Raw genomic sequence first — 27,364 nt, forward strand, 5'->3', positions numbered from 1 at the left:
AATCATGTTGTTGCTCTTTCCTTTCTCACTTTACTTTCAACTCTTGCTGCAACAATGACTTATGTGGCTTGTAGCTTCCATAGACTTACCCAAGCTGGGATTCCGAAGCTCCTGTCACACCCAACTTTCCTCAACCAGATTGGGTGGGAGAGGAGCAGCGCAGCGTGCCCCTAGCAGCATCACGTGGACAACTGGGGTACAGAAAAGAAAGAAACGCGCCCTGCTTTCTGCAAAGAGCTGCCGTAAAGGGGATGTTGACAGTGATGAGGGAGGAGGGAAGTTTCAAAGATAAGTGCTCCATTGGGAGGGGAGGGTGGGGGCTGCATTCCCAGATCAGAGAGGAGTTGGGGGAGATGTCACTCAAAGGGTGGTGAATCTCTGGAATTCTCTGCCCGTTGAAGTGGTGGAGGCTGCCTCGCTAAATATTTTTAAGACACGGGTTGATGGGTTTTTGATAAGAGAGGGGATTAAGGGTTATGGGGAGAGGGCGGGAAAGTGGAACTGAGCAGCGACAGATCAGCCATGATCTTATTGAATGGTGGGGCAGGCTCAAAGGGCTAGATGGCCTACTCCTGCTCCTATTTCTTATGTTCCTATGTCCCGGACAGAAAAGGGTTTCAGAGACGGACGGAGGAGTGGTTGGAGTCAGAGGGATCAGCGCGTGTGCGAGGAGAGCGCCCTTCCACTGCTATCCTCCGTCTTCTATGACCAAGCCAGCTCTGTATCAATTTTGCCAGCTGATTTCTGATCCTGTGCAACTTCATCTTCCGTACCAGTCTGCCATAAGGGGCCTTGTCAAAGGCATTACTGAAGTCCATGTAGACAACATCCACTGCCCTACCCTCAACAATCATCTTCGTCACTTCCTCAAAAAACTCGATCAGGTTAGTGAGACACGACCTCCCCTTCACAAAACTTCGTGGAGGCTCCATGAATATCCTAATCTCAATGATGGCAGAGCCCAGCATGTCTGTTCAAAAGACAAGGCTGAAGCATTTTCAACCATGTTCAGCCAGAGGTGTCAATTGGAAGATCCATCCTTGACTCTTCCTGTAGTCCCCATCATCACAGATGCCAGTTTCATGTGATCTCAAGTAGTAGCTGAGGGCACTGGATACAGAAATTCTGTAAGCCCTGACAAAATCCCACCAATAGTACTGAAAACTTGTGCTCCACAACAGATTGCAGACGCAATACTGAGCTGACAGTAGAAAATTGCCCAGGTATCACCTGTCCACAAAAAGCAGGATAAAGCTAAATACAACCAATCACTGTCCCATCAGTATATTCAATCAACAAAGTAATAGAAAGTGTCATTGATAGTGCCATCAAGCAGCAGTTACCATCTGATAGCTGCTTTTGACAGACTGCTATTCCTTGCATACTTTCCTCAAGGCCTGTTGGAGAATGTGAAGATGCCTTGACTTAATTGAAAAGTCAAATTTTGGCCAGCTAACAGAGGACCAGGAACAGGGTACAAAAATAATCAATGGTTTCCATTCTGCTGCTGTTTGCTAATCAATGACAGAATTAACAACCCAATGCTCAGTTTGTGTTCCACTGCAGCCATATGGCTCGAGACCTGACTAAAATATTGGTGCAAACATAGGTACGTTAGAGGAATAGGCCATTCAGCCCCTTGAGCCTGCTCCACCATTCAACCAAATCATGGCTGATTTTGCACTTTAATGACATTTTCCCATACGATACTCATTCCCTTGGTATCTTTAATATCTAGAAATCTATTAATTGCTGGCTTGCCTTCTTAGTTTGTCTAAATCCCTTTGAATACTTTCTGCATCCTCCTCATATTGCCACTAAGCTTTGGATCTCCAGCAAGCTTGGGAGTATTAAATTTGATTTCCACATCCAAATCATTAATATAGATTGTGAACAGCTGGGGACGAAACCCTGATCCTCACAGTACTTCACTAGTCATGGCCTGCCAAACAGAGAATGAGCCATTTATTATTGGTCTTTGGTTTCCGTCCATTAACTAATCCTCAATCCATACCAGTGTATTATCCAATCACATGTACTTTAATTTTGCTTACTTACCCCTTGGGTGGAGCATTTATCAAAAGCATTCTGAAAATCAAAATCCATCACGTCCACTGGCTCCCCATTGTCAACTCTGCTAGTCCATATCATCAAAAAAATTCCAACTGGTTTTGTCAAAATTGGCTTCTTTGTCATAAATCTATATTTACTCTTGCCCAATCCTCCAATTATTTTCTCAGTGTCCAATTATCATTTCATTTATAATAGTCTAGCATTTTCCCTACTATTGTCAGGCTAACAAGTCTATAGTTCCTTGTTTTCTCTCTCCCTCTTTTCTTAAATAGTGTTACATTTGCTACTTTCTGATCTGAAGGAATGATTCAAGAGCCTACAGAATTTTGAACTTTGACCACCAAGGCATCCACTGTCTCTTTTGCCATCCCATTTGGGTTGTTGATCATCGGATCCTGGGGATTTATAAACTCTCAGTCAGATTAATTGCTCCAGTACGTTTTTTTAAAATCAATACCAATTTATTTTAGGTCCTCAATCCCAAGTTCCCAATATTTCTGGAAGGTTCTTTGCATCTTCATCCCTGAAGATAGAGAAAAAGTATTTGTTTAGTTTCTCAGGCATTTCTTTATTCCCCATTCAAATTCCCCTATCTCTGGCTGTAAGGGACCCACCACCCAGACCCAAGACCATCTAGAAGAATAAGGGCAGCAGATATATGGGAACACTGCCACCTGGAGGTTCTGCTCCAAGGCACTGACCAGCTTGACTTATAAATGTGTCATTTTTCCTTCACCATTGCTGGGTCAAAATCCTGGGACTCCCTCCTTAACAGCACCATGGGCGTACCTACATCTCAGGAACTGAAGCGGTTCAAGAAGACAGCTTACTACCACCTTCTCAAGTGCAACTCTATATCTAAAATAACTCATTCTCCAGTTGGATCCTGAACATGATATTATAGAAGTTTATCTTGTATACATTTCAGGAATTCATCCACAACAGGATAATTAAAGTTATCCAGTCCATATGTAGATTGAAGTCTATCATGATTGCTTTATTATTCTTATTACATGCACCTTGAATTTCCTGGATAGAATTTTACAGTCCCATCATGGTGGGGCAGGTCAAAATGAGGTGAGGCATTCAAAACTTCATTGACTTCAGCAGGATTGAAGATCCCACTGATGGGAGGGGCCGTAAAATTCAGCCCGATTTATATCATGTCCTACATTAACAGTACTAGTTCGTGGCCTACAAACAACAATCAAAGTTTTCTATCCTTTAGTGTTCCTTAGTCCCACCCAAACTGATTCTACATCTTAAACTTCGAATCTAAGATCCCCTCTCATTACGTACTGACCCCATTCTTTATTCATAGCACAACCCTGCCTCCTTCTTGTCTATCCTTCCTAAATGTTGAATGCCCTTGAGCATTCAGTTCTCAAACATGGATATCCTGCTACAACATTACAACGTAGTACAGGCCCTTCAGCCCTCGATGCTACATCTTTGTAATGGCAATTAAATTGTGTCTGCCAACAATTCATCCGCCTTGCTGCAAATCATAGAAATGCTACAGTGCAGAAGGAGGTCATTCAGCTCATGAAGCCCGCATCAATGACAATCCCACCCCAGCCCTGTCCCCTCAACCCCACTCATTTCCACGCTAATCCCTCTAACATACACATCCTGGGACACCATGGGGAATTTAGCGTAACCAATCAACCTAAACTGCACATCTTTGGACTGTTGGGGGAAACCGGAGCACCTGAAGGAAACCCATGCTGACATGGGGAGAATGTGCAAACTCCATACAGACAGTGACCCAAGCAGGAATTGAACCCGGGTCCCCGCAGCTGTGAGGCAGCAGTGCTAACCGCTGTGCCACCATGCCACCCTGAAATGCTGTGCACATTCAAATCAAGTGCCTTTAATTCTATCTTTATTATTTTCACAACCTTTAGCCTTACTTGCTGGCACACACTTTTCTGCCACACTGAGATTACCTTTTCTTATATTGGTCCCTTGCTTTCTTGTCCTGTTCTTTCTCTTTATTTCATCACATCTTCACTTACTTAATCCCTCACCTCCACTAAAGTCCTCTCTACCATTCTGATTTTATGAATCAGCAGAACACTGGGCCCAGCATGGATCAGGTGAAGATTGTTACAGCTCCCACTTTCCCCACTAATGAACCCCATGAATCAAAGTCCATTTTTCCCACACCATTCTTCAGCCATGCATTTAACTCTCTATTCTTACTTATCATCAAACAATTTGCTCATGGCTGAGATAATAATCCAGTGATTATTACCTTTGAGGTTCTTTCTAATTTAGCTCCTCAAACTCACACAGAACCTCTTTCTTTGTCCTAAATATGTCATTGGTACCGACATGGAACATGAGAAATGGATTCTCTCCCTCCCACTGCTGGTTCCTCTCTAGGCCTGAATAGATGTCCCAAACCCCTGTCAAATGTAATCAGGCAATGTAGCATCTGGACACTCACTCTTCCCTGCAGAGATCAAAGAGTGGTTGGGGTGTGGAATGGACTGCCTGCTGTGATAGTGGAATCGGACACTTTAGGAACTTTCAAGCAGTTATTGGATAGGTATATGGAGCACACCAAAATAACAAGGAGTGGGATAGCTTGATCTTGAGTTCGGACAAAGCTCGGCACAACATAGAGGGCCAAAGGGCCTGTACTGTACTGCACTGTTCTATATGTTTAACTGTGTCCATCACCCTAACTATACTCTTCCTTATATCACTACATTCCTATTAAGTCCCTCCACTTAAATGGCTTCCTTTACCAACGTTCTATAGTCAGTTCAATCACCCCCACCACAGGCCCCACTTTTGTCCACGCATGCTGCAAGAACCACAAATCTGCATTTGACTGAGTGTGGCAACAAGAAGCCCGAATAAAATTAAGTCAATGAGAAAGCTCTCCACTGACTGGAGACATATCTGGCAAAGGTGGTGGTTACGATTATTGAAACCCAATTATCTCAACCCCAGAACATCATGCAGGAGTTCCTCAGGTCACAGTCAAAGATTCAACCAGCTTCAGCTATGGTCATCATAAGGTCAGAAGTGGGGATCCACACTCATGTTTGCACAACATTCAATCCCATTTGCAACTCCTCAGATAACAAAGCAATCTGTGTCTGCACGTACCAAGACCTGGACAACATTCAAGATTAGGTCAACAAGTGGCAAGAGCAAGCAGGCCACGCAAGTGCCAGACAATCACCATCTCAAACAAGAGAGCATCTAACAATCTCTCCCTAACAAAATTACTTTTGCTGAATGCCCATGACCATGCCACTGAATGCCTGGGGGCCAGAATTGATCAGAAATTTAACTGGACCAGCTACATACTACTGTAAATGCAAGAGCGGATCAGAGGCTGGGAGACTAACTCCTGGCTTCTGGAAGTCAGTCCACCATCTGTAAATCAGAACTGTGATGGAATACCACCACCACCACACCACACCACCCCCCCTCCCCCCGCCCCCGGCTGGACAAGTGCAACTTCAACAAACATCTAAGAAAAAGCACGCCTTGATCAGCTCACCTTTCACCATCTTAAACAATCACTGACTCTACCAGTAATGCACAATGATAAAGTGTGTACCATATACTAGATGCATTGCGGCACTCAGCCAGTCTCTTTCAGCAGCATTGTCCAAACACACGATCTCCACCACCTGGGTGAAGTGCAGCAAATGCATGGGGACACCAGGACCAAGTTCCCCAAGTCACACACAATCCTGACTTGGAAAATATATTGCCAAATTAAAAATATGGAATTCCCTTCCGAACAGCCTTGAGCGCAGCTGCAACACATGGGCCTAGAGTGACTCACTGCACCTTTCTCAAAGTCAATTAGAGACAAGAAATAATTGGTGGCCTTGCCAGTGATGCTGTCATCTCAGGAATGAAGAGAAACAAAAATACATTCTTACATATTTTCACTTATATTGTAGTCTACATTTTTTTATCTGCTAGCTTATTGATTTTCTTAAAACACAACAGTCTCTTCAGTAGTTGCTTCATTTGCATAGCTATAGTGGCGGCAATGGCTGCTTACTGCATGTTTAGTCATCTTATTCCATTCACATGAGCTAATCTCCTGATTTCCAAAATAATAGAGTTGAAATACTACTTTATATAGCAATCTGAAATTTTACAGCCAATGCGACTCTCAATGTGTCATCAACAAATCCAAGAAGCCTGACTAACTGTTTTGTATTTTCCACAAGGAATGTCACTGGCAGGATTCTTTGTTCTCATTTGAGCAGACCACTTTAGCAATGCTTCTTACAGTGGCCAAAAACTAATTGTTCTTCATTGATTTGTTTGAACTTTACCATCAATCTTACATCCAAACTTAAATCTTACCTTTCTTTTCAGTCACAATGAAATCCTGTTCAAAGCTATGCCATAACTCTGAATAAACACTATATGCATGAATCTCACCAAAATAGTTAACACTGCTACAATTTGCACAACCTTTCCTTTTTCATTTTCCCTTGTTTCTATTCCTCACAACAATTTTGGAACTGAATTAATCAGTTTGGTTAATGAAAGACGAGTGTATACTACAGTCTTTTAGCTATTACTGATGAAGTTCCACCAGCATCCATGACAAAAAATAACATGACTCGAAGTGTGACATGCCATTGAATGCACAGACTCTAGAACTGCCATTGCTGCTGCAGCACATCCATTAGGTAAGTAATAGGTAAATAAAACAACCAAGTAAGACTCTGCTACTGTAATAATTAAGCAACTTGAAATCAAGGGTCTAATAGGCCCAAAAGCTTGGATATACTGAAACATTCAATATATCAAGTTTGATTTATGGAGACATTACTATATATATATATAAAAAAAAGCAGATGAGGCTCCCCATTAGCTCAGGGCAAATGCAATGCATAGTTCCTTACTGAACAAACCACATTGACCAAGGGCAGTCCTAAATTCAATCTAATGATCTAGCGGAGCAGTTAAAATACCATAAATAGTTTGTGACTCTAGGCTAGGAATGGAGGAGGAAAACACCATCCTGTTTTCCACTTCTGATCACTATCAGTTGCCCTTGCTTGAAACTCCCTATGTCCCCCTGCTGGCAAGGAGGTTCCCTATTTTGAATACCTACTTCCTAAACTTGAACAAGGAGAATTGCTCAAGGTTTTCGGAAGTAGCTGATTCCCATGAAATTATTTACTGTCACCCACAAAAACTAAAAAAAAACTTTTTTAAAAAAATGAACCTCTAACATTTAGCTGTATGACACAACAAGATTTCATATTTTAAAACTTTCACTGCAACAAATGAGTAAAAAAAATGAATTAAACATTATTTCTGTAGGCAACCTATACTTCAAACTACAGAATGAAATACCCACCTTGTTATTCTTCACCCAACTGGAGAAACACCATTCACAGGTATATTTCATACATACTCTTACATAGACATTCAGTTTTCCCCAGAATCAATCCAAAGTGATTCTTAGCTCCCTAGAGTTTATTCCTTTCTTTTATTTTCTCAAATCGGTAATTTGCAATTTTAGAACTGTCACGCACAGTGAGGTTTTCTTTCTCTGAAAAATCTGTCTCGCCCTCTATAGCCCAAGCTAGTAGACTCTTTCAATCTCATTTTAACTCCCCATGAATTTGGTCTTTTTATTTCAAGCATCAATCAGCTAGTCAACATCCGTTCCCAAAGATAAGCGAGTTTAAAACTAGAGGGCATAGAATTAAGGGGAGAGGTACGAAAGGATCCAGATGGGCAATTTTTTTTTCACACAGAAGGTAGTGAGTGTCTGGAATGAGCTGCCAGAGGTAGCAGTGGAGACAGGTACATATTCGTCTTTTAAAAGGCATTAGACAGTTACATGGGTAAGATGGGTATAGAGGAATATGGGCCAAATGTGGACAATTGGAACAAGTTTAGTGGTTAAAAAAAGGTCAGCATGGACAAATTGGGGTGAAGGGCCTGTTTTCATGCTGTAAATCTCTATGACTCTTTGACAAGCTTCTACTCTCATTCCTGTACAGCGAACCATAAGAACTTTTTTGGCCTTAGCTCCTCCTTCTTTTCCGGATTCAGTCACACTGAAAACACTGACACTCAGTAATGATCTAGGAAAGCCTGTAACATATTTTTACCATGGCTTCCTCTGTCTTTCCCCATGGCAATGTGAATCACATGGATCGTGTATGTAGGTAAAAAGACCAATTTAGCTATTCTTCCAATCCCAACTCTTTCATCTTGGAACCAAGCAGACAATTTAAAATAGAGCTGTTTATAACCAGTCAATCTTAACACTTTTCTGGGATGTTGAAGATACTCAGTCTAACACAAAGTTGCTGCCACTGTTTCCAAGCACTTCCATCCGAATAAAGCAAGCTAAGCCTTCTTTTGACCTCTAACAATCACTACCCAAGATCATCAAGCAACCTTTAAAACAGGTCATATGATCCCCCTTCAAATTTACCAAAACAGTCAAACAAACCTCATAGTAGTAACAATATCAGCATTTGTGCACAACTACTAATCTTTGATCTCTCTAAATCTCTCTCAACTATAGCTTAGATAAAAAAAATCCCTCCCTTCGTAACTGGCACATATTGTAAAGTAAATTGACTCAGAGACATTCCAAATCCAGGTCCTAATTGGCATTAATCCACAAAACTTCGCAAAATTTTGTACGAAGGTTCATTAAGTGAGGCCACGAGACAAATGGAAAACAGAAATGGGAAATGTTTCAGTTCGGAATGTTCCCGTTTTTTGGGTTTGGGGTTCAATTACATTGTTGGGACAGCAAACAAAGAACTTTGCTCCACGTCCATCATGTGCTATTCGCAGATTCAGTGTCGTACTGTTGACACTGGGTGTCAAACTTGGAAAGATTCCATTCCTGTGCACTGACTTCTTTCACCTTGGTTGAGGGCAAACATTCAGAGACATTCTGTAAATAAACGGACGCAACTAAAATAGATGAAATAGCACAAGAATTATGGGGAAAAATAAACACGAATAGCTGAATGAAAATTGAGCCGAAACAGGTGCAGCGAATTTCAAACAGGCATCACAGTTAAGTCACTTAAATTTTGAAGACAGAGCTAAAACAATTTTGCAATGTGGAACAAGATGAAGTGATCCTTGCTGTGAATTTCATACGTAATGGAGTTTGTTTTTCAACTCTTTACAATTTGTTCCCATGTAATGGCTTTTGTTTTCGACAATTTGTTTAACATGTTGCTGAAATTGCACTAGAATCTTGAAAACTCTGGTCTTGGATCACAAGCCAAAGTGTTGATGTTTTCAAGTGCCATTCCCACAAGCCTATTGTTAGGCTATTCCATTTTGTTTATTTTAACAACAGTATATGTATTGTAATTATTGAACTGTATTCTCAACATTTCTTCCTGTATAAACTAATTATCTACAAATGAAACAAGATCAGAAAGTAAAAAAGTCTCATCAGCCTGTGATACACATCATCTCCATCCAAGAGGATGGACTTGACCCGAGTCAAAAAGTCATATTCAAGCAATAATGGTCCCAAAATTTTCCAAACTTCTCAGCAACCTTTCTATTTTCAATTTCATTCAGGGACATTTGCCTCTGGAACATTCAGTAGCAAATGGACACTGAAGATTCAGGTGCCTCGTGTTTGGACTCAAAGGCCAATACAACTAGTTGCTGTGGGGGAGCCCATGCATAGGTCCCGGCTTTACGGTGGCTGGTCATAAACTCAGCCTTTGGAAAAATAAGGTATGCCATATAGAAGTCAAATTAGGGAGAATGATGCAAGTACATGCACTGGACCCTCTCAAAAAAATTGCATTTCTAAATATACCTTGAAAAGTATTCAAATCACATCCCACACAGTCAATCTTTGTTGAGTAAACAGTATACTATTTACTGTACTTAATTTCAATCAATAAAATTACATAAAACATTATAGGGTACATTCGTGGACAATCAGCCATATCAGTGACAATGCAATGAAGGACCCACTGTATTACAAAAGTTTAGTGTGTATACAGTGTATTTATCAAAGTAACCCTATCCCAATGTGCTTCTCAGGAACAATTCCACAGAAAGTATAACACCAAGCCATGTGGGTAAGTTTTAGGTCAGGTGACCAAACATTTGGTCAAACAGGGAGATCTCGCTGACCAATCAGGTGGCTTCTTCACTATTTTGACCATTCAGTCCATAACAACATGAACTTGATGTCTGTTAGGATTATCTTAATGCCCTGCGCAGTGCTTCTGAATAGTTCTGCACTCAAGCTCCAAGCTGCACACCAAATATTCAAATACAGATTGACATTTAGGGAAAGAAAATGTGGAACTGGATCAAATCCAGTCCAAGGACTGCAGTGTAGGCTCCCAAGAGGTAGGTTTATGGGTTGACACTGAAGTATCAGCAATAGTTTTAGGGAAATACAAGTGAATGGTTGAAGTCAAATTTAACTGCTACATCTAATTATTGCTCTGATATGCATTAAAACATGAATTACATTAATGCTACCATTAACATCTATCTTTTTTGGGTTACATATTCTTGTGTTCTTTGGCCTTTTTAAAAAAGGGATAAATTAATAAAAGTGACAACTTAAGAAACAGTTTAATCAGAGTCCTGACAAAACTAATAACTCACTAACCCTGAAAAACAGATGAGAGAACAATCACGCACAATAGTAAACACTCTACTTTGCAAAGTGATTCATATAAACTCAGTACATTGCGTCACATAAAAGTTCTCCAGAAATACTTACTGACTGTAGTAGAATCTTGGGATTCTACTGACTTCGCAAGTGATTGTTTATGCAATCATTATTTCAATATAAAATAAAGAACACTACACAGCAGACAATGCTATTAAGCTGTTCACTAGGTCTTCTATTCCTACATGCTGCAAACTCTTTAAAGAACAGTACTACAGGGATAAGTACTGTTAATGTAAAGTACTTACCCTCTTACACATCCCAGAGCATTTCATTTTTAACATACTTCTAAGACTGGATAATAATTGGTAGTCAAAGGACATCTCCATAAAACCCAACTGACTAATGCTTCACTGAAGTGAAACAGACCAGTGCCAGTAATGTCAGGTAGGAGATCCACCTGGAGTATGTTCACTAGTCATAGATTAGTCTGTTTACAGCACTGCATTGGTGACTAGTGAATGTACTCCACGAGGATCCTCCTGTCAGCAAAGCGTACCCGTGCATTGAAATGTCAGTCAGCAGAGCTCTACAGAGAAGCCCTCAGACTATGGATCAGTCAGTGGCACGGCTTTTTATGATGTTCTGGGACTCGGCAGAGTGCAAGTGTCTCTCTCTCTGCGGCATTATTTTCGTTTAAAAGGAGCAGTGTGCGTTTTTTTTTGGAGGGGGTTGCTGCTGTCAGTAGAATCAGTAAAAATGAGAGCGAGAGAAAATAAAATCGGCTGTTTCTACAGAATTGTGCGGCTAAGGAATTCTGAGCAAAGAATCACAATGGGCTAAATGTTTATGGAGCCAAAACAGTGAACAACTGTTGAGGCCTATTCTAGGAGCAGGGGTTCAATGCAGTGACGGGGGAGGGGGAAATTCCGGGTTTGTCTATCATATAGTTGTAGTTACCCTATGCTTTCTCACAGCGGCAGAATGAATGAGCTGAGGAGCAGAGCGACGTTTGAGCTCCTTCACCCCCGCGGCCCACCGAATTTATGGATACATTCCGGGGATACAAAGTATCCTTTTCTGAGCTTGCGCGCGACTGCCTTTCTCGTCACGTGGGAGACAACAAGAGGCAAATGCAACTTTCTGTTTTGTTTGCGCGACTCGAACCAGAAAGAAAGAACTGTCTCCTGATGAGAGAGAGAGAGAGGGAGAAAGACTTACTGAACTCCCTCCCTCTGGGGGAAGCCGGACCCTCGGTAGCCTTGTCCTGCTATCCCGAGTGAGAAAGTTTCCACTGGCCACGCGCACCCAGCTCATTAACTCGGATCCCTTCTCAGGTGTGTGTGTGTATCGCTGTGCACTCACCTTCTCCCTTTTCACTTCACACAGAGAACAGCAAAATTAACCCCTCTCACTTCTTCAACTTCCGTCCGAAACTTGCGTTTGCGCAGATTAATTCCCCCCCACCCCCCACCTACTAACTTTTAGTTGCATTTTTGTTTCGTTTCAACATGTTTACCCAGACTTCTTTCCTGCACGTTGGTGCCAATTTTTTTTGTTAGAATTGAAAGCTCGGTGTTGCTATCAGTTATGATAACATGTTCTTTTGAGAGCTGTAACATCACTTGTTTCGCTTACAGACAGGTAAGGCTGCAAAGGTAGTAAGAGGCAGCCACTCTTATTACATTGTTTTAAAAATATTGAGAGGTGTTGAAATGTGTATACCAAGAGTTAATTTCTGAAAATACACTAGTTGGTACCTAAATAAGTGTTTCTTTATTCATAGCATCAGAGAATCCCAACAGTACAGAAGGAGGCCATTCGGCCCATCGAGTCTGCACTGACTCTGACAGAGCTTGCTCAGCCCTTACCTAACCCTCTAACACATACATCCTGGGACATTAAGTGGCAATTTAGCATAACCAACCTATGTAACCTGCACATCTTTAGACTGGAAGGAAACCAGAGCATCTGGAGAAAACCCATGCAGACATGGAAAATGTGCAAAGTCCACACAGACAGTCACCCAAGGCCAGATTGAACCTGAGTCCCTGGTGCTGTGAGGTTAACCACGTTGTATTTCTAATTTCCACTATCTGAAGTTTTCCTCATGTTGCAGCAAAATTGTTTCATCCAAAGGTTCTGTAAGGTAGAATTTGGAGACCCATCCCCGCAAATGTTGTAATTTCTTGTTGTGCCTCAAAGGATTGTAACCTTACATGTTTTTTTTCTTTTATCCATTTACTTCAGAGGAGAAAAGTCACCTGGTTTGGACAGGATGTAAGAGGCAGAGGTTCTTTCTGCTGGTTGGGGAAACTAAAGCATGGGTACAGTTTCAGGGTAATGGAACAATCACTTAGGGCTAAGATAAGGATAAATTTCTTCACTCAAAGCATTGTGTATCTTTGAATCTTACTCCGGGGGTTGTGGATGCTCCGTTGTTGATTATATCTGGAATGTACAGACCTTTGGTCTCTCAGGAAATCAAGGGATATATATGGATGTCAGGTGGGAAAGTTGAATTTCAAGACCAGCCATGATCTTATTGAATGGGAGAGCTAGCTCGACAGACTGTATGGCCTATGCTTAGGCGGAATTTTCCCATCTCACCTGCAGGCAGGACACGGACTATGCAAAGGTCCACTGACCTCAGGCAGGATTTTCTGGCCTTGGGGTGAATGTGGCTGGAAAATCCCACCCTTTGCCTTCTTGTGTAAGGACAGAATTTGTTGGAGACTGTGGCCACAATCGTCCAGTCCTCCTTGGATATGAGGGTGGTTTCAGAGAACTAGAGGATTTGCAATTATTACACCCTGTGGCAAAGGATGAAGCTGCAACAGTGGGTCATCAGCATAACCTTTAGGGGCAATAATCTGTGACTAATTAATTGGCATTGGGAAAAGTATTGATCAGTAAAATGAAAGTAAGAACATAAGAAATAGGAGCAGGAGTAGGCCATCTAGCCCTTCGAGCCTGCCCCGCCATTCAACAAGATCATGGCTGATCTGAAGTGGCTCAGTTCCACTTTCCTGCTTTCTCCCCATAACCCTTAATTCCCTTGTCTATCAGAAACCTATCTACCCGTGACTTAAATATATTCAGCGAGGTAGCCTCCACCACGTCAATGGGCAAAGAATTCCAGAGACTCACCACCCTTTGAATGAAGAAGTTCCTCCTCAACTCTGGTCTAAACTGCCCCCCCTGCCCTTATTTTGAGGCTGTGCCCTCTAGTTCTGCTATCCTTTCTAAGTCACCTTGGATTTGTTAAAAACAAAATATGTTTGACTACGTAATCAAGATCTTTGAAGGAATGGGGAGGATTGTCAAGGGTAGCATAGTTAATGTTTCGGCTGTGAACCTCCAAAGGGCATTTGATGAGATATCACGTAATGTATTTGTTGGTCAAAGTAAAGCCTCTGGGCAAAAGCCGGCATTGGCAATATGAATACAAAATTGGTTAAGGAGCAGAGTACAAAAAGTAGTGGTGAAAGGTTGTTTTTCAGACTGGAGGAAGGTATATAGTGGTGCTCCCCGGAAGTTCAGTCTCAGAACAACTGCTGTTTGTAAAGTATTTTTAATGATTTGAAATGTAATTTCAAAATTTGCAGATGATATGAAATTCAAATGCACTAAACAGTGAAGAGGATAGCAACAGACTTCAGGAGGACATACATTGAATGTTTTTAAGGCAAGGATAGATAAATTTTTAAACAGTCAAGGAATTAAGGGTTATGGTGAGCGGGTGGGTAAGTGGAACAGAGTTTTAAAAAAAAGATCAGCCATACAATTAGCTGGGCATGAAATAAGTAAGAAACTGGTTTGTGAACAGAACTTGCACTTACCTGATGAAGGAGCAACGCTCCAAAAGCTAGTAGCTTGTGCTACCAAATTGTTAGACTTTAACCTAGTATTGTGAGACTTACTGTGTTTACCCCAGTCCAACGCCAGCATCTCCACATCAGTGACATAAGTTCCAGGGAATTACCATCTCCACCAAGCAAATGTCTAATGATCCGCCTTGACATTCAACAACGTTACCATCACTGAATCCTCTACCATTAACATTTGGGGGTCACCATTGACCAGAAACTTAACTGGACTAGCCACAAAAGTACTGTGGCTACAAGAACAGGCCAGAGGCCAAGTATTGCGTGGTGAGGGACTCACCACCTGACGTCTCAAACCTTTACCACTATCTACAAAACGCAAATCAGGAATGTGATGGAGTGCTTCCATTTACCTGAATGAGTGCAACTCAAAACTCAAGTGGAACTCTCTTCCTATCAATACTGTAGGAGTACCTTCAGCATTTAGCCTGCAGCAGTTCAAGATGCAACTAACCATGACCTTTAGGGCAGTTAATGACAGGCACTAATGCTGGCTTTACTGTTGGTACCTGTGAATGATTCTCATGAATAAGTAAAAAAAGGAAGTTCATGCAGAGAAATATGAAAGGAGCCATCTTGGAGGAAGAATGCAGAGAGACAATACAAACTAATGGTACAATTTTAAAAAAGGCATCTGCGGTACATTGCACAAATCTTTGAGGCTAGTAGGACAAGCTAAGAAGGCTAGTCTAAAAGCATTTGGAACGCCAGAAGGTGTTTGATAAGGTGCCTCACAAAAGGTTGCTGCAGAAGGTTAGGGTACACAGAATTCAGGGTAAAATCTTATCGTGGATTGAGGATTGGTTATCTAACAGGAAACAGAGTTGGAATCAATGGGTGCTTTTCTGGTTGGCAGTTGGTGACTAGTGGAGTGCCACAGGGATCGGTGCTGGGGCTTCAACTGTTTACCACTACATAGACTATCTGGAGGAGGGGGCTGAGTGTAGGGTAACAAAATTTGCTGATGACATGAAGATAAGTGAAAAAGTCAATTGCGTGGAGGGCGCGGAAAGTCTGCAGAGAGATAGGCTGAGTGAATGGGCGAGGACCTGGCAGATGGAGTATAAAGTTAGCAAATGTGAGGTTATTCACTTTGGTAGAAATAATAGTAGGAGGGATTATTATTTAAGGGGTGAAAAGCTGCAGCATGCTACAGTGCAGAGGGACCTGGGGGCCCTTGCGCACGAACCGCAAAAACTCAGTCTGCAGGTGCAGCAGGTGATCAAGAAGGCGAATGGAATGCTGGCCTTTATAGCAAGGGGGATAGAATATAAAAGCAGGGAGGTCTTGCTGCAATTGTACAGGGCACTGGTGAGGCCGCAACTGGAGTACTGTGTGCAGTTTTGGTCCCCTTATTTGCAAAAGCATATATTGGCCTTGGAGGGAGTACGGAGAAGGCTCGCCAGGCTGATACTGGAGATGAGGGGGTTAGCTTATGAAGAGAGATTGAATAGACTGGGCCTGTACTCATTAGAGTTTAGAAGGCTGAGGGGGGATCTTATAGAGACTTACAAGATAATGAAGGGGCTAGATAGGGTAGAGATAGAGAGATTCTTTCTGCTTAGAAAGGAAAACAGAACCAGAGGGCACAGCCTCAAAATAAGGGGGGTGCAGTTTAGAACGGAGTTGAGGAGGAACTTCTTCACTCAAAGGGTGGTGAATCTCTAGAATTCACTGCCCATTGAAGTGGTGGAGGCTACCTCGTTGAATATATTTAAGTCACGGATAGATAGATTTCTGATAGACAAGAGAATTAAGGGTTATGGGGAGAAAGCAGGAAAGTGGAACTGATCCACTTCAGACCAGCCATGATCTTATTGAATGGCGGGGCAAGCACGAAGAGCTAGATGGCCTACTCCTGCTCCTATTTCTTATGTTCTTATTAGCTTCATTAATAGAGGGCTGAGTACAAAATCGAGGAGTGTAAAATCGATGAAACATTAATCAGGCCTCAGCTGGAGAATTGAACTCAATTCAGTGCAACCCATTTTAGGAAGAATCTCAAGAATTAGAGGGAATGCAGAAATGATTTTCTAAAATGATACTAAAGATGAGGGAGAAACTTGGGTTATTCTTCTTAGACCAGGGAAGATTAAGAGTAAACTTGATCAAGATGTTCGTAGTCGTGACAGGCTTTAATAAATAGAAGAAACTGTTACCAGTTGCAGCAAGAGCAATAACCGCGGGACACAGATTTAAAATAAAGAGCATAAGAATTAGGAGCAGGAGTAGGCATCTGACCACTTGTGCCTGCTCTGCCATTCAATAAGACATGGCTGATCTTTTTTGGACTCTGTTCCACTTACCCGCCTGCTCACCATAACCCTTGACTGTTCACAAATGTATCTATCCTTGCCTTAAAAACATTCAATGAGCTAGCCTCAGCTGCTTCACTGGGCAGGGAATTCCACAGATTCACAACCCTTTGTGTGAAGTTCCTCCTCAACTATTTTGAGGCTTTCCCCCTAGTTCTAGTTTCACCAACCGGTGGAAACAACTTCCCTGCTCCTATCTTATCTATTCTGTTCATAATCTTATATATTTCTATAAGATCTCCCCTCATTTTTCTGAATTCCAATGAGTATAGCCCCAGTCTACTCAGTCTCTCCTCATAAGTCAGCCCTCTGAACTCCGGAATCAATCTAGTGAATCTCCTCTGCACCCCCTCCAGTGCTAGTATAAGGAGACCAAAAGTAAGGAGACCAAAACTGTACACAGTACTCCAGGTATGGCCACACCAACACATTATACAGCTGCAACATAATCTTGCTGTTTTTAAACTCCATTCCTCTAACAACGAAGGACAAAATTCTGCACAGCAGCATGCTGCAATTTTTACCATTTAAATAATAGTCCATTTTGCTGTTATTCCTACCAAAATGGATGACCTTACATTTACCAACATTGTACTCCATTTGCCAGACCCTTGCCCACTCACTTAGATTATCTATATCATAAGAACATAAGAAATAGGAGCAGGAGTAGGCCATCTAGCCCTTCGAGCCTGCCCCGCCATTCAATAAGATCATGGCTGATCTGTTGTGGCTCAGTTCCACTTTCCCGCCCTCTCCCCATAACCCTTAATCCCCTCTCTTATCAAAAACCCATCAACCCGCTTCTTAAAAATATTTAGCGAGGCAGCCTCCACCACTTCAACGGGCAGAGAATTCCAGAGATTCACCACCCTTTGAGTGAAGAAGTTCCTCCTCAACTCCGTTCTAAACCGCCTCCCCTTTATCTTGAGGCTGTGCCCCCTAGTCCTACTGTCTTTTTTGAGCGGGAAGAGTCTCTCCACCTCTATCCTATCCATCCCATTCATCATCTTATACGTCTCAATGAGATCTCCCCTCATTCTTCTAAACTCTAACGAGTACAAGCCTAGTTTATTCAGCCTCTCCTCATAGCTCAATCCCCTCAACTCCGGTATCAGCCTAGTAAACCTCCTCTGCACTCCCTCCAAGGCCAAAATATCCTTGCGCAGGTGCAGCGCCCAAAACTGCACACAGTACTCCTTTCAGCGTCCTCTGCAAACTTTGCATTTCCACCCATCTTAGTGTCATCTGTGAACTTTGACATTCTACACTTGGTCCACAACACCAAATCATCTATATAAATCATAAACAATTGCTGTCCCAACACTGATTCCTGAGGCGCACTACTGGTCATTGATCACCAACCAGGAATACACCCATTTACCCCCACTATTTGCTTTCTATTAGTTAACCAATACCCTAGCCATGCTACTACATTGCCCATAACACTGCACCTTTATCATATGTAGCAGTCTTTGGTGTGGCACTTTGTCAAATACCTTCTGGAAATGCAGATACACCATATCCATAGGTTCCACATTGTTCTCTGCAGATGTAATGTTCTTAAAGAATTGATTGATCAAAATACCCCCCAAAAGTGACAAGGTAGAAAGATGTGATGTGTAATGCCCTGCTTGAAAGAGCAAAAGAAGTACATTCAGTGGTAACATTCACAAAAGAACTGGATAAATGTTTGGAAGAGAAATAAATTGGGCTATGGGAAACAGCAGGGGAGTGGGACTAATAGGATAATTCTATCAAAGAACTGGCATAGGTGTGATAGTCAAATAGCCTCCTCCTGAGCTGCATCATTTTATAATTCTAAATCAACGTTGCAGAACAACCAAGTTATGCTAACTACTCACAACAGCACAACAAGTAAGATAGATAATGTATGATTCCAATTGATTGAACTTCAATCATGTTTCCTATTTGGATTTGCAGCTCTACATCCAAGAGATCTCAAGTTTCACATTTGCCAGCCTGACTCCCACGTTTCCAGTTGCCGTCATTTCACTTCTCCACCTTGCTCCCTTTCAGACACCTCTGTCTTTGGCCTCTGGTAGTGTTCCACGGATACTCAACACAAATTTAGAGCAGCATATCTTTTGACTGGGCACTTGACAACCTTCAGGACTTAAATTTAAGATCAACAATTTTAGTTTGTAATGATATGCCCTATTTGTTTTTGGTAGTTGTTTATTTTTTCTTTCTTATTTCTCTTTTATTTCATGAATCTGCCATTCACATTTACCATCTCTCTCTCAGTGATCCTGTTGTCATTCCCTTTCATCTTGTGCAAGTAATCTTTTTATCATTTAACTTCTCCTGCACTCCACCTTATCACAGACCTTCTCTTGTTCTTTTCCCCACTGCCTTTCCCCACTACGCTTTCTCAATACCTATTACAGTTCCAACTTTTCCAAGCTCTGATGAAAGGGCACAGATGTGAACTGGTCACTGTTTCTCTCTCTCTGCAGCTGCTGCTAATCCTGCTGAGTAATTCCAGCATTTTTTGCTTTTATTTCATATTTCACATTATCACTTTAACTTGAATTTCTGGAAGGGAGATTTCCTTTCCTGCTATGGGTAGTAAGATTGTAAATGCATTGCTTATAAGCAGGTTTCACACTTTATTACACAACGTACAGATAGGAATTTCCTCTTGTTTTGTAGACATCAAATCCATGCCAACCACTGTATTTTTTCACTATCTCTGAGTGACAATTTGCTAACAGCTGAGGTCTCAGTTCTCCTTAATATTGAAAGTCCTACAGTATCAGAAACCATTTCCATTAAAGGTTAAATTTGGGGAGTTTTTAATATAACACTAGCCAAAGTGCTTTTTCTATATACATCATAAAGTAAGCTAAAATCCAAAGAGATAATGATGATTGAAAATTAAAATTCAAGTTTCATCTAGCAAATGAGGGCAAATTGACTCCTGTCACAAAGAATGAAACTTTAAAGTCATTGGTGCAAAGCAGATGTCTTATGTGTTACCACTGTCAGGAGGGTGTCGGATGGATACTTTATGGTGTTTACAATAAATCTATTTGTGCAATATGTTTGATCATTTCATTCTGGGAGTCCAGGAAACATCACTGGTTAGGTATAATATGTAAGCTTTGGAATAAACATCATCCATTCAAATTTCTACTGCCAATTTAAAAAGTGCAATCGTTTCTTGGTGCCTGTGCCCCACCCACCCAAAAAAAAGTCAGTCACAGCCTGACAAACATTAAGAAAGACTGTCATGTTAACAAACTTAGCTCAGGACATCCATCGCTCAGTGGAAGGAAGTCCCAACTTCAAGAGTTGTCAACCAGTCTAATTGACTGGCAGCCCTTCAGTGACAGCAATGCCAAAGCTCAGTCGTGGGTGCTGCTGGGATTGCAAACAGCCCCATGTGGAATACAGTGTGGATACCAGATTCAGGTAACTCTGGAATTTTTGATGAGGAGGGACACAGTTCCCTAAGGAGGAGTGTGAGAGGGGGTTCTATTTTGGAGACTGGGGGGTAAGCATGGGGGTAGCCTCTTGGTGGACATAGGACAGAGCTGCGGAGATATCTCCCCTTTGCAACTTTTCACCGAAGTTGGTGAAAAAACAGCCAATCCACTCTAGTCCACCTCCCACCACCAACCTCATTATGGTGTGGATAATGTATTATTAGAGTCAATTTCTCATTAATTAGTTGTTTAACAATGGTGGACACACTGCCTGTTTCAACACCTGCTCAAATTCCATAATATGGGAAACAAGTATGTTGACTTTAGGCATGCATGGAATAGTAGCAGTCCTGATTTCCATACATAAAATTTACCTCCTAGTGCCAAATCTCATTCCACAACAACATTGTGAAGACTGGGAAATTTGGTCATGTAGAGCAAATTGATCTCAACTATGGGTAACATTAATGGTGCTGCCATGGACTTCATTGCACCTGGTGAGGAGGAAAAGACAGCCAAGGGTCTTGGTCCTATTTGTTGAACAACCCTTGCTGAAATATTTGTGTTCTCTGTGTGCAGTCTGTTGAATGAATATGATGATTTAGCTCTGTGCTACCATGATGAAATAGTTTCTGAAATCGTCAATCTAGGCTCACACATGAGAAATGTTGCTTTGGGAAGGTACCATATGGTTACTGCTGCACATCAAAAATTATGTCCTTTCAAGGGTCACTGCTGTCACGAGAGGGAAAAGTTATTGCAATTTTCTAATGTTCTTGACAAGAAAAGATCATAAATCCTACCCAAGTTACTTTTCTAAGCTTATTCTTTGCTGTTTTTTCTACTGTCATTCTAGACCTAGTAACCCTATATATACTTTCTTAATAGAAATTTATAAAGCCCATTTCAAAGCATGTGATTTTCAGTTCCTTTTTTTTTAATAAACTACTCTGCAATTCTATCATCTATTTAGTGTATAATGACTGAGGAAGTCTGACTGGAAAGGAACATTGTTTATTACAGAATGCAAAGTAAAATCATGACCATGGCCAGGGCCTGTCTTACAAAAGGTTCAGATAATGAGTTCCAGCTACGTAGGCCAATGCCTGTTTCCAGGGGAACTCATACTCAATAAGCCCCACAACGAGGTCAATCAGTGATCCCATATGGACCTCATGAGGGTTGCCATAATGTGTTTTGTTTTTCATCTTTTAACTTCCAGTTGTGTTTACAATTTCTTGAATCCTTTGCCTGACGTAAGAACGTAAGAAATAGGAGCAGGAGTAGGCCATCTAGCCCTTCGAGCCTGCCCTGCCATTCAATAAGATCATGGCTGATCTGTCGTGGTTCAGTTCCACATTCCCGCCCTCTCCCCATAACCCTTAATCCCCTCTCTTATCAAAAACCCACCAACCCGCATCTTAAAAATATTTAGCGAGGTAGCCTCCACCACTTCAACGGGCAGAGAATTCCAGAGATTCACCACCCTTTGAGTGAAGAAGTTCTTCCTCAACTCCGTTCTAAACCGCCCCCCCTTTATCTTGAGGCTGTGCCCCCTAGTCCTGCTATCCTTTCTGAGCGGGAAGAGTCTCTCCACCTCTATCCTATCCATCCCATTCATCATCTTATACGTCTCAATGAGATCTCCCCTCATTCTTCTAAACTCTAACGAGTACAAGCCTAGTTTATTCAGCCTCTCCTCATAGCTCAACCCCCTCAACTCCGGCATCAGCCTAGTAAACCTCCTCTGCACTCCCTCCAAGGCCAAAATATCCTTGCGTAAGTACGGCGCCCAAAACTGCACACAGTACTCCAGCTGCGGCCTCACCAATGCCCTATACAGTATAACCTTTTGAGGTTCAAGTACTCCTTAACTGAAATCTCAAACTTCTATAAAGTCTCCACTTCATCCTTCCAGTCCTCATAGCTCAGGATATAAGTTCAGTAATCAATCTCAGCCCAACTCTAGATTCCTTGTCCAGAGTTCAATATCCTTCAACAATAAAGACCAATAGAGAGGTGATGGCCTAGTGGTATTATCACTGGACTATTTATCCAGAAACTCGGCTAATGTCGTGTGGACGTGGGATTGAATCCCATCATGGCAGCAGGTAGAATTTGAATTCGATAAAAATATCAGAAATTAAGAATCTACTAATGACCATGAAACCATTGACGAAAAATCCATCTGGTTCACTTGATCGAGTTTTTCAAGGAAGTGACGAAGATGATTGATGAGGGTAGAGCAATGGATGTTGTCCACATGGACTTCAGTAAGGCCTTTGACAAGTTCCCTCATGGCAAACTGATGCAGACGGTCAAGTCGCATGGGATCAGTGGTGAGTTGCCAAGCTGGATACAGAACTGGCTCGGTTATAGAAGACAGAGGATAGCAGTGGAAGGACGCGTTTCTGAATGGAGGGTTGTGACAAGTGGCATTCCTCAGAGATCAGTGCTGGGATCTTTGTTATTGGTAATATATGTAAATGTTCTGGAGGAAAATGTAACTGGTTTGATTAGTAAATTTGTGGATGACACAAAGGTTGGTGGATTTGCGGGCAGTGATGAGGACCATCAGAGGATACAGCAGGATATAGATTGGTTGGAGACTTGGGCGGAGAGATGGCAGATGGAGTTTAATTGGAGAAATGTGAGATAATGCATTTTAGAAGAGCTAATATAGATAGGAAATATACAGTAAATGGCAGAACCCTTAAGAGTATTGATAGGCAAAGGGATCTGGGTGTACAAGTACACAGGTCACTGAAAGTGGCAACATAGTTAGAGAAGATAGTCGAGAAGGCAAACGGCATGCTTGTCTTTATCGGCTGGGGCATTGAGTTTAAAAATTGCCAAGTCGTGTTGCAGCTTTATAGAACCTTAGTTAGGCCACACTTGGGATATAGTGTTCAATTCTGGTCACCACACTACCAGAAGGATGTGGAGGCTTTGGAGAGGATACAGAAAAGATTTACCAGGATGTTGCTTGGTATGGAGGGCATTAGCTATGAGGAGAGGTTGGAGAAACTTGGTTCGTTCTCACTGGAACGATGGAGGTTGACGGGCAACTTGATAGAAGTCTAGAAGATTATGAAAGGCATGGACAGAATGGATAGCAAAAGCTTTTTCCAGCATGGAAGAGTCAATTACTGGGGGCATAGGTTTAAGATGCGAGGAGCAAGGTTTAAAGGTGATGTACAAGGCAAATCTTTTACACGGAGGGCGGTGATTGGAACTTGCTGCCAGGGGAGGTAATGGAAGCAGATATGATAGTGAGTTTTAAGGGGCATCTTGACAAATACATGAATAGGATGGAAATAGAGGGATATGGTCCCTGAAAAGATAGGGGGTCTTAGTTCAGTCGGGCAGTAAGTTCAGTGCAGGCTTGGAAGGCCGAAGGGCCTGTTCCTGTGCTGTAATTTTCTTTGTTCTTAATGTCCTTCAGGGAACGAAATCTGTCATCCTTACCTGGTCTGACCTACATGTGATTCCAGAGCCACAGCAATGTGGTTGACTCTCAACTGCCTTCCAAGGGCAATTAGGGATGGGCAATAAATACTGGCTAGCCAATGTCCCATGAATGAATAAAAAAAAATACATACTATATTCAGCTGTACCCTTATCATGGCCTTTTTACAATGTCAGCATCACCTCCTTTGGATGACATGTCACACTTCACTTCCAGAATTTTATTTATTTTCTTCTGTACTTGTGGGCAATGAACCAACATTTTAACAGTCCAGTAAAAATAGATTTACAGCATCTGTAATATTTTGCTTCAGTTTTAACGATCCATTGACCAAAATACCAAGAATCTTCTCACAAGTACAATGCCATTTAATATGTAGTCCACACGCTCACTTCCACTCTCCTATTCTCTGAATTCACACCTATCCATATTCAACTCCATCTGTCTGGTTCCCTCTGGATTACCACTCGTATGGTGGCATCTTTGGCCATTGCACCTGATTTCATGCCATCTGCAAACAGATTCCATTGTCTAAATCATTTATAAAAATTCTATACGGCAGGCTCAATATTGACCTCTGTGAGACTCTGGCAAGCAGTTTTCATTCCACCACTCTCCTATTAGCCTTGGTTATCTATCCCTCAACGAAGCATCAACTCAGTTCAGTATTTTATCTATTCCATGGGCATGCACCTGTAGCCTCTCTGTTCTGTGAGTATTGTTTGAAATCTGGATATTTATCATAATTCGCCATATGTGTTGCCTCTTCAAAGAAAGCCAGTACGTTTTCAGCCGTGACCTGGAGGTTCTGAACTAATGCTGACTATTTCTCATCAAACTCTGTCCTAGCAAATGATTCCTTATTTATCCCTCATAAATGTCTAAAACACTTGCCACACAATTCTGGTAAAACCCACAGTCCTATAATTCGAGGGTGTATTACTTGCCCCTTTCAAATATAGAGTTTATGAGTGAAATTTAGCAGGCCTGCTTTCCACGGGCACAAATCTTGATATGGCTACTAAATCTCGTGACAGGGCCATCACTGGATTTGTGACAGAGACATTTCAGTTTAATATTCCCACCACCACCACCACCACCACTGAAAGTATGTAGCGCCTAGGAATTAAATCAGTTGTGATGACCATCCTGGGGGCATCTAAGTGAAGAAAGCCTATGGGTAGTGAGGGATATGGCTAGGCAGTGCCAGATTGGCTGTGCCAGATTGACACTGTTGAGGGTGCCCTCTGGGGAGTTCCAATGGGAAGGTTTCCCTAAAGTGAGGTGGGGTGAGTGCCTGATGGTTAGTGGGAAGGGTGTTGTGCATGCATTGGGGTCAGGGGATTTGGAGACTGTGAATGAGGTATTGGTGTGGAGACTGTTGCAGAGTTGAGGATGGGGTGCGTGGCAGAGGTAGACTTGCAATGAAACACACTGTGCCTAGGCACAGGCCCCAACCAATGTAGGGTGGGGTGGGTTGGGGTGGGGTGGTCCCATGCTGGCCAGTAGTTTTTGGGCATCAATCAGAGACAATGGATTTGCTGCAGCAATCATTGCAGAGCAACATCTGGCTCTGATTGATGGAGACTCCTAGTGGTCTAATCTAGGAGCAGCCTGCACTAACAGTGAGGTTGCCTCAGGTGTGAGAGCACCGGAGCAGTGGGGTAACAGAGATAGATAGGCCTTGATCAATAAGGGGATTGAGGGAAACAGGGAGAAGGCAGATAAGGGGATGAGAATGATGTCGGCCATGATTGAATGACAGAGCAGACTCGATGAGCCAAATGGCCTAATTCTGCTCACATCTCGTGGTCTGGTGGCCTTCACCAGACCAGCAGGCTGGGAGGCAATGAATCGAGAACGAAGGCGAGACAAGCTGAGACTATACAACAGGTGAAGTAGTCAGTCAATGAGCCAGCACATTTCCCAAAGTCTTCACTGAGCAGAGGCGAGACGTGAGGGCTGAGGAGGTGCTGGCAGTCATTGAGCGGAGGAACAGGGCGATTCAACCAGGTCAGCAATGCTGCGGAGGGCAGATGGGTGATGAACCGAGTGGGGAAAGGAAGAATGAATGAGGAGGCCAGCCTGGCATCAAGTGAAACAGCTATTGAGTGAGCCAGCACATTTCCTGAGGTCTTCATTGAGCAGGAGGTGAGATGCAAGAACTGAGGACGTGCTGGCAATTACCAAGGGGACCAATGGAGCGGCTCGACCAAGCCAATAGTGACACTGAAAGGGCTAGTAAACAACAAACCAAGGGTGAAGGCAACAGACAAAGCAGCCAGTGAGTGAGCCAGCTTGTGTCCTGAGATTGTTGTCTTGCAGAGGTGAGGTGTGAGGCCTAAGGAGGGCCCAGTAGTTCTTGTAAACAGGGGAGCTTGAACCCCAGCCGGGGCTGAGGAGGACTGGGCAACCAAGCATAAGGCTGAGGCCATACCATAGCCAGGTAGCCAGTACAACAATGAGGTTCTCGAGTGGGCAGGAGTAACATGAACCACAGGGCTGAGGAGGGCAAAAAACATTTGCTCTTTCAGAAAATTAAGTGGTTAAAATCAAGAAAGATTAATCAATATGATCTGATAAGAAGATCGCAAACAACCGATGAAGCAAGAATATCTTAAAAATATGCCCCAATTCCATTTTCTCTTGTTTAAACTCTCTCTTTCTAAAGGAACCACTAATTGCTGCCTGATATCATGGATGTCACCTGTATATAGTTATAACCGGTGGGTAACTGCTATCTCCCATTGCTCCCAATACAGGCCTTCAGAGAGTCTCTTTTGGACAAAAAACAGAACTCTGCCAGACAGTTGCCAGCAAAGCCACTGATATTGGACTTGGAGTCACTGGACTCCATTTGATTGGAATATTTGCTTCTGTGCTGGATTTTTTTCTGCCTCGTTCTGTCTTGCATTAGCCTGTGCTGCAATCATATCATTGGCTGATTTCTCCATCTTGTTCATCGACCAGTTCGATGTTTGTTCGCTTCAAAGCACATAGATCGCATTCCTGACCATCTCTACTGTTATGCTGACAATAGGTAGGCTTGGATTTTAATTGATCAACTACAGGCTTGTTTACATCAGTTAAAAAGCACTAAAGCAGTTAAGCAGTGATTTGTCATTTGTATGTTTGGGCTTTGCATTGTTGATTTCAATTTGAAATTCATCATTAACAGGTTTGTTTTCACCAGTTACTAGCACTGAAGCAGTGAACAAAGATTTATGTACTTGTACTTTTTTTGGGTTCCTATGCCTTACATTAGGATCTAAATGAATAAAATACAGGATTGATTTCAGAAGTTAAAAATAATTGTAACAATGTTTTATGTATTTCTTGAAATTTTTGCAGCTTGCATTGTGTGAGCTGAGTGTGGGCGTGATCAGGAGGGCAACAGCCTCATTTGGGGGTGGGGCTTGTTGTCAATGGTAGGTCAGACTTAAGGTTGCTGGGGGTGGAGCATCACTGGGCTGGGATTTTTGGGAGAGTGGGGGAATGTGCTGCTGCTGCATGTAATGTCATGGGAGGCCCCGGCA

At 42.3% G+C, this 27,364-nt stretch overlaps 1 protein-coding gene across 7 annotated transcripts in view; it reads right to left on the reverse strand.

Moving 5' to 3' along the window:
• Window positions 1-12,148, reverse strand: part of LOC145354384 (methylated-DNA--protein-cysteine methyltransferase-like) — a 370,957-nt gene extending 358,809 nt beyond the window's left edge. For 2 of the 7 annotated variants that reach the window (XM_080205624.1, XM_080205621.1), the window contains exon 1: window positions 11,930-11,995. Coding sequence is in view for 1 of the 7 variants with exons in the window: in XM_080205617.1 (XP_080061743.1) it covers window positions 11,930-12,025 (96 nt within the window). In the remaining 6 variants the exon portion in view is untranslated. The other 5 variants (XM_080205619.1, XM_080205622.1, XM_080205617.1 and 2 more) reach the window with 5 other exon arrangements.
• Window positions 12,149-27,364: the final 15,216 nt, after the last annotated feature.

The sequence above is a fragment of the Carcharhinus amblyrhynchos genome, chromosome 17 (genome assembly GCF_965287045.1).
Source record: "Carcharhinus amblyrhynchos chromosome 17, sCarAmb.v2.hapA, whole genome shotgun sequence".
Taxonomy (NCBI): Eukaryota; Metazoa; Chordata; class Chondrichthyes; order Carcharhiniformes; family Carcharhinidae; genus Carcharhinus; species Carcharhinus amblyrhynchos.